At 38.1% G+C, this 21,636-nt stretch overlaps 1 protein-coding gene across 1 annotated transcript in view; it reads left to right on the top strand.

Moving 5' to 3' along the window:
- LOC109064992 (transcription initiation factor TFIID subunit 3-like) overlaps positions 1-21,224 on the top strand; it is a 44,121-nt gene extending 22,897 nt beyond the window's left edge. The window contains exons 2-6 of the mRNA XM_042743044.1: positions 8,925-10,630; positions 16,722-16,801; positions 18,822-19,077; positions 19,806-19,912; positions 20,705-21,224. Coding sequence (XP_042598978.1) covers positions 8,925-10,630; positions 16,722-16,801; positions 18,822-19,077; positions 19,806-19,912; positions 20,705-20,819 — 2,264 coding nt within the window. The 3' untranslated portion in view covers positions 20,820-21,224. The remainder of the gene's footprint in view (positions 1-8,924; positions 10,631-16,721; positions 16,802-18,821; positions 19,078-19,805; positions 19,913-20,704) is intronic.
- Positions 21,225-21,636: the final 412 nt, after the last annotated feature.

Genomic DNA, 21,636 nt, shown 5'->3' with positions numbered 1-21,636 from the left:
GTATTAGTAATATAAGACTTCCTTCAAGCTGTTGATTTTAATTACAAAATATGTACAATTTTACATGATTGGCCTTGTACATTCCAAAACATTCATTCTAGTCAATTCAAATCTCAACATACATTGTGTGAGGATCTCTTCTTGGCAGTGTGTTAATGTATGTTTGTATATATCAGTTCTGCGGTAGCGAGAGTTCATCAGAACCTGCAGCAGGTCGCCGTTACTGATCTGCACAGGAACAAAGTCAACTCAGACACTGCACTGCTCCTTATCTGTTTACGTGATGGACGTTTTCAAACGCAAACATTTTCTTTAGATGCATTTTCTGGGAACACGCAGCCCCGATAGGGATCGGACGCAGTCTAATTACTTCAGATAGCTGCATTTTATTAGCATTAAAACTGAACACAGCATCGCTGACTTCGGCATCGCTGATGAACGGAGACCAGACTCCCGTTTCTTACAGTATTAAACCTTGAAACAATTCAAATGAACTAGGATTGCAATTTTTGGTTACATTCATACCCCCCTTTTGACCGTCTAATAGTTTTCTTGTGTATAAAACTGTTGGGATATTTATTGTGCATGTCACACAAGTTTGTGTGCGGGAAAGTACTTTTTAACCCCACTTTTGGCCCTTCACTGACATGCCTCGCATGGGTGTGTGTGCAGCGCTGGTTTCAGATGTGTGTTCTTGCCAAGGCGTCTGAGTTGCTCAGACTCCCAGGACAATACCCGACCCGCCCCCCACCCCTCCGCGAGCTGGCTCGAGGGCATTCCTCCACCGGTTCACTGGCAAGGCTCAAGTGGGTTCCGTTTTTTTCAAGCTCTCTAATTGCTGAAAGACATAATTGTCGAGCACTTTGAAGTAAAAGTCAATTTGCCATAAGTCCACTGTTGAGTGTTCAACTGGCCTGTTTTTTCTTCCCCTCAACGTTGTCCTGATGTATCGATAACGGCAACTCTAAGACCTGTTTATTTAACAAGGCCAAAATATCAAACTCTTTTTGTGGTCATTAGCCAAACTACACATTTGCCATTGCGTTTAATACATTAATGGCATCCGGCGAAGACGGCGTTTGTTTTGGGAGTTTTATGCACGCTGATGAGTTCAAGGCAGGTGACCCGGCGCCGTGCAGCCTCTGTCTCGGGTTTTCAGTGACTATAAGGCCGATGACAGGGTTATGGGAAGTGTAACAGGCACTGACACAATACCTCCATGCTCTGCCTCTCAATACAACTCAGATTAGTCAGCGCTCACACGTTGAACCTGAACACCTACGCGTGCGGTGTGTGTACGTGCTCGCTTCTGTGTGTGTTGTGTGCGCGACAGGCTTCATCCGTCAGTGTTTATTGTTTACTGTACTCCTGGTGGCGCCAGGGCTAGAGAAAACAGAAGCCATAAAAACACTTTGTTTTGGGGAACGGCGAAATTCTGCGGTTTTCTAATCGCAAAGGCGATCAGGGCCCCTGATCTGTGTGCCGGCTGAGGGAGGGGAGGGGAGCGTTACTCAACTGAAGTTCCATGTATGGCGCTGAGAACATGTGGGCGCACCAGTCTGTCTGTCTCCTGAAAGAAAAAATGAAAGAAAGACGGCGAGTCACAACGATGGACAAAAGACCTAGCGCCACAATAAAGCGAAAGGTGTCTCTTGTTTGATTTCCCTGGAGTCGCGCCGCTCGGTATTCCAAAATAGCACTTTAGTGTTCCTGAAAATGCGTGTTACCTAATATTAGTTTTTTCTCATTTGATTTGTTGACAGTCAGAAGAACCATTATTTGATCTAAACTTGTATTTTTGCTAAGTGTATTCAAAATTTTTAAAATAGGAATTCAAATATACACTACTAATTGCTTGTGTATTTCACAAATAAATTAAATTAAACCTAAAATTTTGAAGTAGAAATAGTATTTTCTTGTAGATCGTACTCCAGTAATCTTTATTTACAATCATTTTTTACATTGTAGTTTGAAAATAATCAGTGTTGTTTACACATTTTTTTTCACAGTATCAAAAAGAACAATATGTAATCATATTTATTTAAGTGTCATGTTTTAATTATTAGCAATAAATAACAACAGTTACCTGATGTATTAAAATTTAAATTCTGGCCAATATTGATAATTGTTTTCAAATTATTGCTGATAAAATTGTGTAATTTACACTACCATATGTCATTCAAACCCTCAAAGTCATACAGGTGAGACATAAAGAATGAGTCCACGATGACAGAATTTTCCTTTTTGGTTGAACTATCCACTTTAAGTGAGCATTAGACAACAAATGTCTAAATGTAAAATTATGAGATGTGAATATTTGTTGGTAAATATCCAGTAATGGCCAATATTGATAGACCGATTATAGTTCATCCCTAATATTTGCTCATTTGTTTATATATATATATATATATATATATATATATATATATATCTATATATATATATATATATATATATATATATATATATATATATATATATATATGATTGCAAACAAATCACTGAATCAATGCTTTCAAATACTGATTCAATAAAACAGATAGAGATTTGCATAAATGAAACTTATCACAATGGGCGCAAAACTACCATAGTGCCACAGTGTTTAGGAACTATTTTACTAAATGAAGCGTGTTTGAAAGATAAATTATTCACTACCCTCCAGCCCTACCTTTCTCGGTGTAGGTGCAAAATATCATAATTCTATATTTACCACTGATCGGAAGACTTATTTTGTCAAATAAGTCTGTTATATGAATGTGGCATGGAGACGGGTACAGTCAGAGAAAAGAAATGTACAAATCAACCACTTCACTTTAATCAGGTGTCATAGATAGACCCCTGTCGAAATGTGTGAATTAATTCCAAATGAACCTTTTTTTTTTTCTTTTTTTTTTTTTAACTCAAATCATGCAATGTACACCATTGGCATGAAAGCCCAATAAAATGCTCTTTTCTTATAGGAAAGCAATAATTGATTTGACATTTCCTGCCACTTCAAAGGCTCTTAGCCCTGTAGGCATGGCACTAAATTACTGGAGAAAGAAGATTTGCTATTAGCTGAGTGTTAAGTGTTCACCACTGTCTTACTCTTTTCGCTTTACCTTTCTACCTCAACACGTTTGTGTGTCCATGAAAAGAAAGAGAATGTGGGTTTCTTATTGAAGATAGTTACATTCTGTCACCACAAAGACCTTGTGTGTTTATCGGTAAACTTTGGTATTTCTGATTCTTTCCGCACACCTGTTTTGAATGTTTTGTTTCCTTTCTTTTTTCTGGAAAGAAAAACTGTTCTCTGTTTTTAGGCAAATCAGCATCAAGGAAGAATTTTGATGTGTAAATACATTTTTTTGCAGCGTTTATCAATGTGTGTATGTTTGCATTTCCTGATTTATGACATTTGAAAAGTTTTATTTGTAGTTACAACTAGATTACGGCTAGACAGAATGACAGTATATACCAATGGTAGAAATGTGTTCTTGTAGAAGTTTTGCAATATTATTTAAATAATATTATATATATATATAAAAAAATAACACACCATAAATATATATAAAAATACATATAAATATATATCACATTTTTTTTTTTCTTTTTTGCAAACATTAACACACCATTAGGTTATTGTAAAATTCGGTTCATAGGAGGTCACAGATATATATGTATAAGCTGTTTTACAACAGATTCGAATTTGACTCAAGCAGAAATTTGTTCAGAATTATGATGTTTGTAAGATTAGTTTTACAGTTATGAGTCTTTTGTTAGCTCAAGTGATATATAGTGTATATATAAGGTATATAAGTTGTTTTGAGCTGATGCCTGACTTTATTCATATGATCATTTGTCATAAGGAATCATATCTTTCAGTTTGTGCAAGTAATTTTTATAATGAATAAAAAATAAAGGAAAAAAACAAATGAGATGAAGTACTTCCATTTGTGAAGTCCACAGAATGGTCCTAAAATAGGCCTTACTTTATTTAAAATAGGCAAAACTATTTAATATATTAATTGTGATTAATATATCAATTCTAATGTAGAATTCTAGTATGCAAATATTCAAAATATATGTATTATAAATATTATAAAATAGTTTAGTATTTACTTATAAAATAATAGCGAAATAAATTATATTTTTATATATTTATTTGTAGAATCATTTCATTTGCAAATCAAATCTTATATATCAAAGCAAAAATATGTCATATGTAGGCTATAGCCATGGCTGCCCTGATGTAAAATTAATCATATTGTGACTTTGGCTATACTGCCTTCCTTTACAGCAGATTCATGTACACTTTGATACATGCTATTAATGTACTTCCTTTAATATTTCGCTCAAGTCTGTGCTAAACCAAGTCTTGCATGTTAACCCAAGCAAAGCTGGATCTCCACACTCTTAGATAAACGGTGTGTGTTGTGATTAGGGGCCTGCAGTGAGCGCCGGAGCCACAGAACGAGAGAGAAGCTGCTGTTATCTCAGGCAATTAATCAGAGAGACTCATATTGTGGGACAATTATTCAAAGCTTATTCTTGAATAACTTCTAGCCGGAAGCATGCAGAAGTTTTCCCCTGCTGGACGTGAAGGTCGTGAGAGCAAAGAGGCGCTGCAGGATAGAAGGCCTTGGCACATTTGTGTGTGTTTAAGATACATACTGCAGACAAGGGTCAAAGTCACGGCAAACTCTGCTTCTGCTCGCATATATTTCACACAGGCAGGTTTTACTTTTTTATGTTGTTGTTCTAATGCATCATGTTAAAGGTTAATTATGGATGCATTGATATATTAAAATTAGTCAATAAAAAATACGATGGCTGATATTATAAATCAGTACCGTTTTGTCTTATTTAAATTAGCATTCGAACTATACTCCAATCTTTAATTTTAAAGCTACTAGTAAAATCGGGAATCAATGCAGTATATCGTACAGTAAAATAATCAATAAGTGCTTAATATTTTTGGAAACCCGGTATAAAAGAGTGTACATTCTGAATTAGAAATAATAAAAAAATAAATCATTTTTACTGTCAGTCTATTGAACTATACAGATGAACTATACAAATGGTAATATTTAGTACAGATATTGTCACCTGGTTTTAACATGATTTAGACAATGAAGTAGATTGCTTACTTTATTGCTGAAAAATCTGTTTATACGTAAGATGTTTTTGAATGATTCTATTTTAATTATATGTTGTAATTTATCTGTTTAGATTGTTAATAGTGTACAAATGTTCAAGAAAAACTCTTGTGCATGCATATGATTTGGGTAAAAAAAAAAAAAAAACTAGGACAGAACTTGAATTTTTTTTTTCAACCAGGAATTGAAAAGTTGAATTTGAAGGTACAAATGTAACATTAATCGCCATAACCATTCATATGTACTCTCATTTGAATAATAATAACAACATATATTGCAACCCCTCCATTGTGGAGCCTTTTTTAAAAATTCTTTCAACGCCTCTGCTTTATCGTTAGTTCTCCAACTGCTGACGTGGTGCGCAATGACAGTTGGGTGATTTAAATTTTTTTTTTCCCTCTCCAATTCCTGTGAAGAGATGTATCGATGTTCCCTTATTCCCTATGCTGTTCGCAGTGCCCTTCGAACTGAACATGTTCGCTCCCTTCGAATTGGAATCTCACTTAAAGGTGCTGTTTGTAAGTTTTTGACTCTACTAAAGCATAAAAATACCATAATATGTTTGCAGATATTTCAAAAACATGCTAAGTTAACATACTTGTTTATCTGAAAAACAATGCTACAGTCAGTTATTCTCCTTTGAAAATGTGCGTTCCGGGCCGGAATAACAGTCTCTGTTTTGGTCTGTGAAACCCACCAACTGCCAGTTTGCCCAATTGTATTTCGGCACCCCGGGTTGCCAGTTGGCGGAAAACACAGCATATTTCATTTGATTCATCACAAGTGCGCTTGTTCTTGTTGGTGTCATCAATCTGGCAACCTGCGTGTGCGTCAAGTCTGAGGAGGAGGGGCTGGGTGAAAAAAACCTTCTCCAATATTTTGAATTTGGACTGCAATATGTAGTTCAACCACTCAGTGTCAATTCTACATACAGCACCTTTAAAATGGCAGAATACCCTGTGAAGTCCACTTCGCAGACCTCTTACGGTCGAATGGAATGCACCTTGAGTTTGCAGTCAATTGTGGAGGATTACTCGCATCATGAAATGTTCTCAGCCCCCATTGGTTGAAAGTTAAGTGGCCTTTATGATGTCATGTAAAAAACTAGATTTCAGTGGTGAAACAATTAATGAAAGAAGACCAACTTATTATTATCCTTGATTAGTATTAATTATTTTTTATTTTTTTGTGATAACTTATGATTGCAATTAAACTGGTATAAGGTGTTTTGGGAATCTTTGTGTGGCGTAGATTTCTCCTCCATGAAACACACCTACAGGTTGATTTTTCTTTTCTTTTTCTTTTTTTGCACATGCACACTGGACACTCTCAGATGTTAGTAATTGTCCTGCACAGAGGCTGTGCGGAATTGGAACATTAAACGCATCTTATCTCTTCTCGTTTAGCCTGCTTCTCGCGCTCTCCATTGATTGGAGCCCCCCAATAAATGAGCTGCTTTTAATTGCAGTAGGGCTTAATCCAACTTTTCCTTTTTAATGTACCACAATGGGAGGGGTGGGGGAGATTTTAATGAAAGTGATATGAGTCGCTCTCTTACCATACCTAACTATTTGTGTGTGTGTGTGTGTGTGTGTGTGTGTGTTCGTGTGTATCAGTATGAGAAAGCTGGTTAGTTGCAATAGACATTGGACTCCAGTAAATTGACAGCTCTTTCTCTCTTCTCATTCACTCTTTTTCTTATCTATCCATTTTAATTACTTCACAATGTGTGTGTAAGCTTGTTTTCATTCCCATGTACCCCATTTTTGGCGCAGTGGCTTTCTCCCGTTATCACTCCCTGTCTTTAGTCTTATTCGCATTTGTAAGTGACACAATCAATTAAGCGCTGTGTTTATGTGTGCAAGTGTACAAATCCGTGCTTTTCTTCAGCAGTGGCAAATGAAATGGGAACGAGGGAGTGATATTTTTGATATCAGATGAAAGAGAAACTGGTTGAACGTGAAAACTGAGCTGTTTCTCCACTGGACGGACAAGTAGAGGCCTGATGTCTGAAAATGATCACACACATTTGCAGATATCTCTCATTTCAGTCCCTCCTGTGAGCACTTTGTTTCACACACACTGATTTTCATGTAATTTGTGGGACTTAAGTATGATGTTGTTGATTTTGGCACAAATCCCATGTATACTAAGAACTACGACTATTATAAAATAACTATATTTTTAATTAGTTAATTATTATTACCATATGATTGACATATAAAATAAAAAGTAGTTTTAAACATCTTATCCACCCCACCCAATTAGATTCATTTTAATTGCTGAAAATGTAATATTAAGTTATGACCCTGTTGGCACATGATTTTCATCCTAATGCAAAAAAATCCACACCATTTTCACCTATGTAATGATTTGGACACTTTCTAAATAGCATTTGTGTAAAACTTACAGTATGTATATAAAATTTAGTGTTAGCGACATTCATTAAGCTAAACCTTTAAAAAGTTAATTAAAAGAACAAATCGTTTTATTTAATTATAGGAAAATATAATTTGATCATTAACTACAAACCAATTTGCTCCTAAATAAGTAATGAGTCACCCATTCTGTTGTTTCATTTCATTAAATGAATGTTAAAACTTTTTAGTTTGACTTTTAGTGGATGAATAACATTTCCTGAAGGTTAAGCACCTCTTTATACTGACCATTTGGTGGATAAAAAAATGACTTAATTTCTAAGAGTTTTAGACTCTATTTTTTTGTACCTTGGTCTTGGAAACGTCCAATTTTGTTAAAGAAAAGAGAGAGTACTTCTATTCCAAGAATAAAGGAAATGGAGGATGGAGCCATAAAATGCAAATATCACCCATGCTGCCTTTTTTTCCCCCATACAAATTAAATGTCAGCGTCGTGAAATACTGTCACTTTACTTCATGCTGAGGAGGCGATGACAAATCCATATTCTTCCTTTAAATAAAAATTCTTATTACGGCGCTGGCGTGGTAATCACGCCGGCACAAAGCCTTCCCATGATTAACGATAGCAATTTATTGTGCGAGAGGGCCAAGGAGAGGGAGAGCGACCGACGCAGAAGAGACATCATCTTTATCGTAATTTGTATCATAAATAACCGGCTCCAGCCAATCAGAGAGCAGCCGACGTGTCATTCCCAAATAACCTTTGATAACTATTACCATTCCACTGGTCGGAAGAAAGCCTAAAGTCACAATGTTATCTTATCCCCATTCTGCGCTTATAGAATACAACAATATTACCATATAGATTACACTATTTATAATAGAGAGTGTCAGAGGGCCCTGCCTGCACTTCCTGTCATCTATTGTGGTGCAGAGAGTTGCAGTGGCCAGATTACCACTGGTTAACTGGTATCACACCACCCTGGTGTGTAGTATGTGTGTGCATTTGGAGTGCTTGGAGACATTAAAAAAAAGTTTGATTTAACTAGAGATTGCTTCTGCACTTGGATGTGGGTCTGATTTTGTGTGTGTGTGTATCTTGTTTGCGCTGTTGTTCTGCTGTGTAATCAGGTGTGGATGATTTTGATCTGTTGCTCTGATATCCGCCCTCCATTCCACCCTGAGATGTTCCCTCTCTGTTAATATTGCTCATGTCAATATTGCCCTTTTACTTATTTTTATCTGTCATGTTCTTTCTTATTTTCTGTAATATTTACAAAACATGGCTGAATCAGGGGTTTTCACTCTAGCTTACATAATTATCTGATCCCGTTTCTCAGCTCTCTGTTCTTGCTTTTTGGAAATTCTGGCTGGATGTAATTAATATTTGTACTTTTCCTTCTGGCAGATGAGGAAGAGGAGGAGCCGGTTCCTGCAGATATGGGCACTTCTGCTGAGGCCATGCAGGTCTCCCTGGGTGAGGAAGAGGATGGTGAGGAAGAGGAGAATGATGAGAACTGGCTTAGTTGTCACGGCGGACAGAGTCCCAGGCCTGAGGGTCTATTACCTGCCACCAAGAGACCCCGCCTGAGCACAAAACCTGGCGTTAGCCCCGAATGGAGTTATGAGCCACGTGAACCTCTCAGTTCCCTCAATTCCCAACACATGCCGCATTCCCCCTCCCCTCCTCTCTCCCCTGAATTACCCCGACCTCCTTTGGCACCTCCTACACCTGGACACAAGCCGAAACTGCCCTCGCCTTCTCCCGCACGGCAGAAGAACAAATCACCCAAAAGAGGTGGTGGTTCTGCACCCATTGGTGTATTGGGGCGACCACTTATATTAACCCCACCCAAGACCAATCAGAAGGCAGGAAAGAGGTCACCCGCTAGGCCCAAAAGCCCACGTAGCCCAAGGCCAAGCCCTGCCCATTTGGGTGCAACTGGACGTGGTTGGGCTGGACCACTTGGAGATGATAGTTCTCGTGATGGCCAGTTCAGAGCTCATGATACAGGAGACGAGGATATTGAGAACTCTATTGCTGCTGTGATTGCACGTGCTTGTGCAGATGGAGATGGCACATCGGACCCTTTTGCTTACGACTCGGACTCAGACATTGAGGGGCCAAACCCTCCAAAACCTGCACCCAAACATATACTTAGCCTCATCAAACCTCCACAATCTCTCATCGGAAAACACCCACTTCCACCAGTTCCCCCAAATCTCAACCCACCCAACCGCTGGACGATGGATGACTCTATAGACGAGGTCATCCGAAAGGCCAGTCAGGCTCAAAAGCCCATTCAGACCCCAAGTCTTTCACCTCCAGAACCCACTTACTTGTCGTCCCCACCTGACTCACCTCCCACACCGCCGCCACCTCTCAAACCTCCCCAGGAACGGAAAGACCCACCTACCGGTAGCCTTCTGAAGAAGAAACTCAAGAAGGACATCAGGGCCAAGTTGAAGAAGAAAGACAAGGAGCGACTCAAGGAGAAGGGCAAAGAGAAAGGAAAGAACAAGGACAAGAACAAGGAGAAGAAGCGAGAAAAGGAGCGAGGGCAGGTAGAGGAGAACAAGATGCTCTGGCCAGAGCTATCGCTAGGAGTTGTAGGTGAAGAGCGGAGAGATATCATTAGCGGGAAGAAAGAGAAGGACAAGCACAAGGACAAGAAGAAAGATAAAGAGAAAAGCAAGAAAGAGAAAGAGAAACGAGACAAGGGCAAGGAGCGAGGCAAGGAGGAGAAGAGGATATCTCAAGGAACCAAAGACTTTGCCACTGCAATTGGCGCCACCAGCCCACTCTTCAGCCCCCAGACCTGCCTACGAGTCCCAATGTTGCCCCCTCTGCCACCAATTCTCCCTGATAAATTGTTCCCGCACCCCAAGGATACCAAGAGCAAAGACAAGGACAAGAAGAAGGACAAGAAAGAGAAGAAGAAGAAAAAAGAGAAGGAGAAAGATAGAGAGAAGGAGCGTGAAAAAGAACGAGAGAAAGAACGGCCAAGGGAGAAGGAGCGAGATAAAGAAGAAAAGAAGAAAGACAAAGAGAAGAAAGAAAAGACTAAGGAAAAGGAGAAAGACAAGCCAAAACTTGAGAAATCAAGTTTATTGGTAAGATGCCCTAGCACTTACAAAGTCCCTGGTCTCACGCTGTACTCTGAAAGCTGCTGTCACTGCTTACACCAAAAGCTACACTACAGTCTACTAACAAAAAGTAGCTAGCTACATTGCAACATCTTTCTATATTGCTCCACCTCAAGAAAAAAACAAGAAAACACCCCAGTTTATATAACAGATATTGAAAACACAAATGTTGTGAACAGATTCATTTACTTGAGCCTTCCTAAACAAATTGATTCACTTAAATTGATTCTTAAAAGAATTGAATTTTTTTATGCTACGCTGCACTTTGTTGGAAAGAAAGTTAGTCTTTTTGCTGAAAACTAGTTAAAAGTCAACATGGAATGATCTTAACAGCTTCAAACAAATATATATCTGTAACCTCATGTTTCTGAGGTTCAATATGCAGCGGCAACAAGGTATACCTGTACACAACTTTGCATCATATGGATATGCAACTGCATGATGTACTCATCACTAAATGCCAGCTAAATAAGGCCACATAGGCCATTCATAAAACTTCCACATGAATTCAATATGACTATCAGATGCAGCATCAATAATGCAATACACAAGAGAGTCACACAGATAGATTTACTAGCTGGCCCTGTTACTAGCGATGTTTGTGTGTGTATCTTTCTGTCTGTGTGTCCTTGTGTGTGTACCTTTGAGATCAGAGGTAGATCGCTGAGCTACATTTACATTTCCGTCTTTTCCGGTCAATTTGTCCCTGGAATCCTGCTCCTTGCATGGAGCCCCTGTGCACACACACACATACACAATAGGCTATCAATCTGTGTGCAAATCAAACAAGGGATAAAACACCTCAAAGCCTCTGTTTACCTAATTCATACCCCATTTTACAGCATGTATATGTATGTGTGACTGCAAAAGAGCTTGAGCAAAAGAGTGTGCAAGTTCTTCTTTATCAAACTCATCCTCCAATCGATTTTCCCCGTCCAATGACAGTGATAATGTATGTACACCACATCAGAGCAGCTTGAATTGATTTGAACTGCTGCGGAATTCCATTTTTCCTGCTTTCTGTCTCTTTTTCTTTCGTTACCTGAATCCCTGACCCCCGCACTCTCTTTTTCTCTCCATCTTTTTCTCTGTCTCCTGCTGCCACCGGGAGATGGGATTGAGAAAGTGATTTCTCTCGTTCTCCACCTGCTTAAATCTTTCTATCACTTTAATTTTTTGCAAGGCTGCTTTGCTGCCATCCAGGAGAAAAGAAAAAGAGACAAGGGAGTGAGAGGAATGAGGAAAAAAAGAGAGGGAGAGAGCTGAAGGGGTTATCAGTCGTTGGCCTGAGGTATGTGTGCAAGGGACTTAAATCCGTAGAGATTAGCAGAAAAATGCCGTCGGTAGCAGTAAGGGGTTTTACGCCACTGGTTGTATTAGTTCAGGTGAAAAGAGTATTGCGTTTACATAAAACCGGACAAATCCAGCCACAATGCCAGTGCTGTGGGACCACAATGCAATCTGCTATCTCTGGACCTTAACCACAACATCCAGTGCTGTTTCCTGAGAACTGCGTCGGAACTACTGCTACCAAACACAGAATCACAGAAATTGAGAGAGAATGATGGCAGGAGAGAGAGGAGAGATGGGAGCAAAAGTGGAAACAAACGATACAGTGTAGAGAGAGATGGAAATAAGAGAAAGAGATTGGGCCATTTTTTTTCTATCAATGGGTCCCCAGTCTTTAGTTAGTCCTTAGTTGCTCACTTAAAAACAAGAGGCAAATGGTTAAAGTCAAAATGAAATGGCATTTGCAGCCAACTTCATGTGTTGCGGATTGAAACAAAACGAAAAAAAAAATAAAAAATAGGCATGGACTTGATTTTATTCACTGTAAATTTTTGGATCATGAAAAGTGGTGTGAGGTTGTATTAGGGCAAAAATATCACAATATTTTTCCCCATATCATGTGATATTGATATTTATCACCATATTCATTCACAATTAATGAGGAATGAAAACCTTTCCACATGATTGTTATACTTTGAGAATGAATGTAAACATAATTTAGGGTTTCATAAAATCCACTTTATTATTCCTTAAATTCTTTTTTTTTTTTTTTCAGGATTCTGTTTTATAATTTAATACAAATTTGTATTCAAAAATCGTGTTTGCAAATAATATTGTTTGTTGCCCAGCCCTAGGTTGTATGGAAAAAGATTGTGGATGTCAGCCAAGAAGTAAAATTATTAATTAATTAGTCTCATAAGCTTTACACTGTGTCGTTACATTAAACACGAGCGACGTGATGCATTAATATCTGTGAATCTGTCTACACTGGATGTGGCACGATGAGTCATCATGAACAGTTGCCTCTATCTATTTCTGACATACTCCAAGTGTTTGTGCTACCGTACTTCTGAAAACGGTAAATAGATTTGGATTGTCCAGTGTAGTAGACAATCTCAAGCTGTTGCGGCAAACCTATTAGTAATGTTGGGGATTCTGTGATGGCCAAGATATACACAGTGCTTCTGCGTGATACCCTCATCTGTGAATCTTGAAGACATTCCAGGGCTGACATGAATGCCGTAACTACATGAAATATTTTCAAAATGCAGAGACAGGATCTTAAGTATGAATAGAAATGGTAAAAGATGAACATGGGCTTTGAATTTACCCCTGGGTTTGAACTCTTTATTTTAAATATTGCCTGTAAAAGCATCCAAAGGGATTTCGATTCAAATTCCATCCTGCAACCTGAGAAGTCTCCTCACCTTCTAATCTCCGCCCGTATTGAACATTGACTCTTTGCATGACGGCATAAAAGGACCTTTGTATCATATTTAATTGCATTGTGCTTTATGGTATCACGCTCTTGTAAAATTTAGAGAATTCCTTTTTCACTTTTTCGTTATCGGTTCTTTTGCTCATAGAGCTTTTAAAGAGCGACGCTGTTCTCCAGGTCACACCAGCTATAGCACTTTACATCCATTTAGAAGCTGATTAATCAATTTGCGCGATCCCGCAGCCATTTATGTTGGGTGCACGTGCAGTGTGTGTTTGAATGAGTGGGCCTAATCGTGATAGGAGTAGGTTAAGTAGGACGGGGCACTTTTAGGGAGAAAGACATTGCTGCCCCCTCCTCAACCACTTAAAGACTAATTAACATAAGCAGATAGTACTATCTCGTCCTGCTATTGTGGGTCACCCTGAGTGTGTGCACACACGTTCGCTCTTACAGACGTGCACACACACGTACACAGGCCTTATCGTTAAGACCCACGGCCTTAGCTCCTTCCTTAGGGAGGTTGAAAGGCCTTGGTGTTGGACGGCTGCTCCCTATTGCCCGACTGTGGTTAGAAAACACAGGTGTCGTCCTTTCAAGTGAGAGATATCACAATCTGAAGTTATTTGCATTTTAAAACTACAACTTTAATGACTGTTAAAAACTTAAAATCTATACTAAACCTAGCAGCATTTTGTTACTACATACTGCAAGTCCTACTGCTATTTTAACTATTTTCTAAACTATGTACAATACAATTTGTTTTGTAAAATACTTTGCATTTAAATGTTTTTAATAAATGTATTTAAAAAATATATATATTTTTATCCAGTCAGTACATGAGTTAGTTGTTCATTCATTAAAGGGATACTCCACCCCAAAATGAAAATCTTGTTATTAATCACTTACCCTCATGTCGTTCCAAACCTGTAAAAGCTTCGTTTGTCTTCAGAACACAGTTTAAGATATTTTGGATGAAAACCAGGAGGCTTGTGACTGTCTCATTAACTGCCAAGTATATTACACTGTCAAGGTCTCTGCGGAGAGACACAGAGGAGACGAATTGTTGAATAAAGTCATTATTTTTGTTTTCTTCGTGTACAAAAAGTATTCTCGTCGCTTCATAACGTTACGGTTGAATCACTGATGGCAGATGGACTATTCTGACGCTGCTTTCCATACTTTTCTGGACCTTGACACTGTTATTTACTTGGCAGTCTATGAGACAGTCACAAGCCTCCCGGTTTTCATCCAAAATATCTTAAATTGTGAACAAAGCTTTTACGGGTTTGGAACGACATGGGGGTAAGTGATTAATAACTAAATTTTCATTTTGGGGTGGAGTATCCCTTTAACCGTTTGGACAAATTCAGTAAGCAATATGTAAGACTCATTCCAGCCGTTAACTTGAGTCATTTTACCTAATTCATTTCTTACTTAAAGTCAATGTGAAATCAGAATTGACGCTGTTTTCTTTTTTCATGCATGTTTCTAGTCAAAATTAAACCACTCGTTCTTCCTCAGGAAGACTTTACCTTTTTTAGAATGATGTCACAAATATTTTTACCGCCTTGTTGCCCAACCATCTCCTTTCATGTTGGTTGAGATCAATTCCTAATGGATAAAAACAGTCATGCCTTTTCTTTAATTGTATAATAAACAATTTAACTAGTCAAGTCACCATTTGACTCCAAAGTAATAATCTGAAGCTAAACCAGTTTTTAAGAATCTGTTTAATGTCTTTGTATTATTATGTACCACCAACTCTTCATTTCATCACATTCGATTCAGACTGCAATGTCACAACTCAGTGAAAATATAATTTCTTTTGCCGCGGTGCAGTAGATTAAGCAGCGCCACTGTTGAATAGCCAAGCAGGAAGCACTGGTACCATATGAAACAAGTTTGTTTTGCCTGTTTCTCTCAGAGGAGTTTCCCATAGATTAACACGGCAGTCTAAAATTCATTGTGCCGAGTCCAGTGTTAACTCAAGAGCTCCTCTAATCAACTGAAGTACAAACTGCTGATAAATCTTTTATGACAGGTTAGAGTTACAGCCCTTGTATAGTGTAACCCGTATATAGGAGCAATCGGGGTGCTTTCCCAAGCACATATCGCTAGAAGAGACGTGTGATAGTCATGGTTAAAGCCATCCATTTGGGACAATCAGATCTGAAAGTGAATCGGAGAAGGAGAATTGCGAGCGCAGGCATACCTCCAGACATTTTTTTGTTTTTTTTGGCGTCACTCGCCAGGTTTGTTCATGCATATATGCTAATGCAGTGGCTAACACGGCTTCTAACGCTCCTATTCTCTCCAAATGATGCAACCTGCCAGCCATCCTCTCAATTCTGCTGATACTTACGTTCCCCCATTTCCATAGAAGAAAGGACGTGAAAAACATAGAGAAAGAGAGAGGATGGGGTGGCAGAGAGAGAGAGAGAGAGAGTGAGCGGGACACAGGGAGGAGTCTCCAAATCCACAAAGGTTTTGTAATGAATGCGCGGCGCAACAATAAAAACAAAAACATTAAAGAGAGAGAAGACATGTTTCTGTGTTAAACAATTAGTGCAGCGGCATTATGGGGGATCTGGGCGGACAAAAGCGCCACAGCGGCAGGGGTTCTCCCCAACACAAACATAAACAAAGAGCACCTCACTCTCGTTAAGCCTTGGAAAAACCCCCGAGACACACTCTACATCGGTCTCCTCCACCAGCGCCGCGTTATCCGTCCCTTCGCTATCATCTCCTCCATCTCTCAAGCGCTTTGTTCTGCTCCTCATCCCATTCTGCTGTTTTTATGTCTGTTCTGGGGTCTGTTCGTACCCCTCTCTCCGTTCATCCCTGCCTCCATGGCCTCAGACAGGACACACTACTGCCAGCATCAGAGGTGTGTGTACATGAAGGGCTTTTCAGGAGGACTGACCCTGCTGCTAGCTAAAATGGATTAGCAGGACACTATGTTGTCCATCAGTGTCTGAGGTGAAGCCGCGTGGTCTTGTCCCTATTAGCAGCTGATTTGTATTTTAATAGCTGACTTTTGATGTTCTTACTTACAATTTTAGAGTAACAGACAGTTATGTATCTATTAGGCCATTGTTTTGAATTATATGGATTTTTATATTTTTATTTCATTATAATTTAGTATTTTAAAACCAGTATTGAAGCTAATTATATCACAGCTTATTTTCATATTGAGTCATTTTTTTTTCCTGTTCTTTTCTGCTGTGTATTATAAGCTGTTGTCTGAATTCACCAAGAAGCATGTCAAATTCCCATTGACCTGACCTGAAATTATATATTTTTCTAATGATTTTTGTCACGGATTAGGCTGATGTTCTTCCCGCTGTTCCACCGTCTCCTGTCATACCTCGACTGACCCTCAGAGTGGGTGCTGGACAAGACAAGATGTAAGTACCCCACACACACACACGAAGGGTTGTGAGTATCAGGCAGCTTTCTGTGTGGTCAGAGTCTCTGAGTCTGTGCACAGGTGTGAGTTTCAGGATTTGGGTCTTGTGACCAGTCCCAGACGGCCCATGAGGTCTTGGAGGGGGGCAAACGCACATACACACACACCACATCATGGCCCCCTCCTGCACACTCCTATCAATAGCACCAGTGTTCACACCACTTAACCCCCTCACACACACAGCGCCATACTACAGGTAAGGCGATTACTGATTCCTGAACGTCTACATGTGACTGATGTCGCTTTAATGGCCACTGTGATTTAGACTCACAAAGTATAGCGTCTGCACAGTGTTTTGACTGTGCTTTTGAATTTTTTCCTCACCTCTTCAGTTCCACCTGCATGCAGGACAGGAAACATTAGTGTTTACGTCTATGAGTGTGTCTGTTTGTACAGGAAGCCCTTTATTCTCATCCTGGGAGTGAGTGTCGTGCCTCTGATGTTGCCTGTGTTGTGCTTTTTTTTTTGCACCTGTAGTTTTATGTGTAGAAAAACACAATCAGCAGTCCTTTCAAGAGGAAAATGTGTTTTTATGTCTGTCCTTGTGTTTTACATAAACACAAAGCTTTAGATGTTGTTTTGTTTAACTTGTATTTTAGCTTGAACGATGTTAGGGATGCACAGTATATCAATGTATCAGCAAAAAGCATTACAGTCTACATTTTTGTTAGATCTCAACAGAAACTCCTTTGATGCAAGTAGAATCATTGGCACAGGTGATCTTTGACCCCTGAAAGGTCCTGAGGTCACATCCTAGACAGGACATACCCCACACCATCTTTGCCCCGAGAGGGAGCCCTCTGCATGGTTGTGGTGTGGGTGGGTGTGTCAGTCAGATGAAGCATAAATAATGAATGTCTGTGTGTGTAATCAGAGCTGACCGTTTGACACGCCCTTCTCAGGGTCAATACCACAGCAAGCGCCGCTGTCCACTCTCTCCAAGCCTGTCAATCAACCTGTTACTCAGCAACAGCAGGGTTTAATCAGTTTGTCAGGCAGCATTTAAAAGACGAACAGTTCTTGTCTATTGCCAGTTTATAATTATTAAGGATCCTCAATATATTGGTGAAAATATCGGCCAATATTAGCTGATATTGAAATAATATAACATATGAACTGCTTACTGTTTACAATATACAGGCAAAAGTATGGCATCAAAAAATAGATAAAAAAAAAAAACATGGTATGTTGTTTACTCATTCTTTTAGAGATTTAATATGAACAACTTTTCATATATATTAATACTTAGTCATAATATTTTGATGTAGGTTTTATTTTTTACAAATGTTATTTATTTAAAATAAATAATCCAAACTGTTAATTCATTTAATAATTGTTTATTTAATATTGTTTATTTTATTTATTGGTTGGCTGATTTATTCACAATCAAACAGAAGAGCTAATTTATAATACTGTCCATAATATTGGATTTTAGCCATATAAAAATTATATTGCATGATATAAGGTTATTTTATTTTTTATTTTTTACAAAAAACTGCAACAAAAATATTTACGTTACCAGTTTTTGTACAAATGCATGTACGATGAATGTACAAAATGTGAGGGAAAAAAACAACTATTTTCATTTTAACTAAAAATTTATTTTAAGAATCAATTCTCACTGTTAATAAGCATGCATATTACTAGCATATTGGCTGTTTATTAGTACTTATAAAGCACATATTAATCCCTTATTCTGCATGATCATATTTTAGATCCCTTAATTCTACCACATACTCAAATTTAACAAGTACCTTACTATTAATAAGCAGCAAATTAGTAGTTTATTGAGGCCAAAGTCATAGTTAATAGTTAGTTAATAGTGAGAATTGGACCTTATAGTGTAATTATATATAACACAAGTACAATAAACAACTCATTCAATGATATAAATAAATTAAATTGTAAAGTGTGTAACCATTCTTAACTTCCTCTTTTTCTCTTTCTTTCTTCACCAGTGTGATCAGTAAGGTGGTCCCAGAATCAGAACCCACACCTCCACCACCACGGACCCCAGTGGCCAGGTCCAGTCCAGGAGCACGGATGCGTTCCCCTCCTGCTCCCCCTCCACCTGCCCCAGCTCCTGTAGCACCTCCACCCCGCCTTCCTCCTGTCCTGCCCCCTCCACCCCCAGCCGCCCCCATTCTGCAGCCACCCAGCCAGGCCAAAGCACGGGGATGCAGCGTTGTCACGGAGACCGTCAGTGCATACGTGGTAAGTCTCACATATACACTCAGAAATGAATTACTGCATTGTGTATTAAACCTTATAATTTCATAATTTCGTTTTGTATTTATATTAATTTATGATTAATATCACAATAAATATTTTTCTGCCAAATAATATAGTTACAATTTACAGTCAAGCAAATATACATTACATCAATATATATGCATGAGCTTCATTGTTTTTATTCTTTTTGACAAAGGAACACATTTTTTAAATTTTATGCACTGAACTACAAATTGGATTTTTTTTTTAGATATTTGAACATTTTTAGACATCATTTGACTGAATTAGATTTATCTATCTAAATTACCATTTAATAATTGATTAGTATGGCATTAGTAACATTTAAAATATAATGCATATATAACACATATTTCATATGTTTAATTATATTAAAATTTTTGTGATGTGCACACATTTATGTGACACAAGTTTTTTTCTGGCTAAAATTCCTAAGTGTTTTCTTAAGTGTTCTCAAGTCAAAAATAAGATTTTGAAAGCTGAGGTTTCATTGAAAACAGGAAGCAGTTTTGAAAACAGGAAACCATTTTAATGGTTTAAACGGCTCAGTGAGACCTCCGACTCGATATACATAGGTTGTGACGTGTCTATAATAGTATATAACTTGTTTTCACTTCTCTTTTTGACCAGTGCCAGAAGTGTTAAGTTTGTTAGATTTGTTTGATTGATGCTTGTGTTTTTGTTCATCACAGATTCGGGATGAATGGGGTAATAAGATATGGATTTGCCCAGGATGTAATAAACCTGATGACGGCAGTCCCATGATCGGATGCGACGAGTGTGACGACTGGTATCACTGGTAAAAGCCTTTTTCAGCTTCTCTTACATTACACACACACCATATTTATCCCTCTCTTCAGTAAAGTCAACACTAAACATGTTTTTTGTTTGTGACATTTGCCAACATGACATTTTCTGAGGAATCAGAATGTTCTACAGCATAAAAGTATGTAAGACAGGACTAAAAAAAATGTAGACAGGACTAAAATTTTATCTGTAAGGGAGTTGTCTCAGTTTTTATTTCATCTTGACTTCAGGTGAAGTCATATAGTTGTGTCTTTATTCATCTTATGCAGTGCACAAGACATTTTAGGTCAGACTTCTTTTTACATACAAGTACAAAATGCAGTGTTTTGATTGTAATTAAAGTTACAAGGCTGCTATATTTTACACTAATTCTCTTTCATGTCATTTCAAAAGCCACACACCTCAAAACACAGAGGAAGTGCCAATCAAACAGACGAAAAAAAAAGAAAAAAAAAAACTAAAACCGAGCCTAGATTGCCTGGCATTACTGTAAAGCTTTTAGGGAATCATCTTTTTCATGCGCTTCGCTCAAAGATCAAAAATACACAAACGTGCACAGAACAAATTGTGTCTCTTTCATGATAAAAGGAGATTTTTTGATGGTTCGAATGATCAAGTATTTTCATATATGAAAGAGTTTTTTTGCTTCTCAATTTTGAATTTGTCGAAATATATGAAAAATACAAAGTTGCCACATAAGTTGTGTTGTTCATCATACAGATCGATATCATTCAAGTTAATGTTGTAATTGACACTCCTCTATCTCTCTTTCTGTCTCTTTCAGGCCCTGTGTGGGTATTGTAGCCGCCCCTCCAGAGGACCAGCCGTGGTTCTGTGTGAAATGCGCTGGCAAGAAGAAAGACAAGAAGACAAAAAAAAGGAAACGCAAAGTACACTGACCCACATTTCTTTTTCTCCCGTCTCGGTCTTCATCTGTTTTTTGCCTTAATTCATTTCCAACTCTGTTTTGCCTCATTTTTTTTTTTTTTTCACCTAGCCCTTCTTTTAACTTGGTTAACTTAACTCAGTGTCCAGTATCATAATGTATTTTTTAAAATGAGAATTTCAAATGTGTATATGTTACTTTTTTATGTGGAGAATCGTACAGTTGAAATGAACCTCTCAGTTCACCCTCATTAAAGGTTGTTCCATGTATGTGCTGATTCATCAAATGTACATCACCATGAGAAAAAACATTCTGTACTATAATCCGCCTTTTAATATGATCCTTCTGATTAATTTTGACTGGAGGTGCAGTTTCATTTTACTATGGATTTAATTAAAAGTAGCTTTTTCACATCTTATTGTTTTGTTGTCTTATGGTATGTTTGGGTTGGAGTGTACAGATAGCTATACCACTAAAACACACACACACACACACACACACACACACACACACACACACACACACACACACACACACACACAAAAAGTCAAGATTTTCATATGCCCTGTGGAAGTGTCTATTATGCACTGAAATGTTTTATCAAAAACACATTGATTAAAAAAAAAACAAAAAAAAAACAGATAACCAGAGATGGCATTGTTTATTCAAATATGATGATATGTTGTACATACAAAACCCTCAATGCCCACAAGTGCCATTTCATTAATGTCCCCGAAAAATATAATTGTTTAAACTTACAGTAGTTTCACAAAAAAAAAAGAAAAAAAGAAGTGTTTGGACACATTAGTCACAGAAAAATTGTCTACAGT

This window comes from Cyprinus carpio, chromosome A4 (genome assembly GCF_018340385.1).
Source record: "Cyprinus carpio isolate SPL01 chromosome A4, ASM1834038v1, whole genome shotgun sequence".
In the NCBI taxonomy this organism is placed as follows: Eukaryota; Metazoa; Chordata; class Actinopteri; order Cypriniformes; family Cyprinidae; genus Cyprinus; species Cyprinus carpio.
This window is presented reverse-complemented; position numbering and strand designations above follow the sequence as displayed.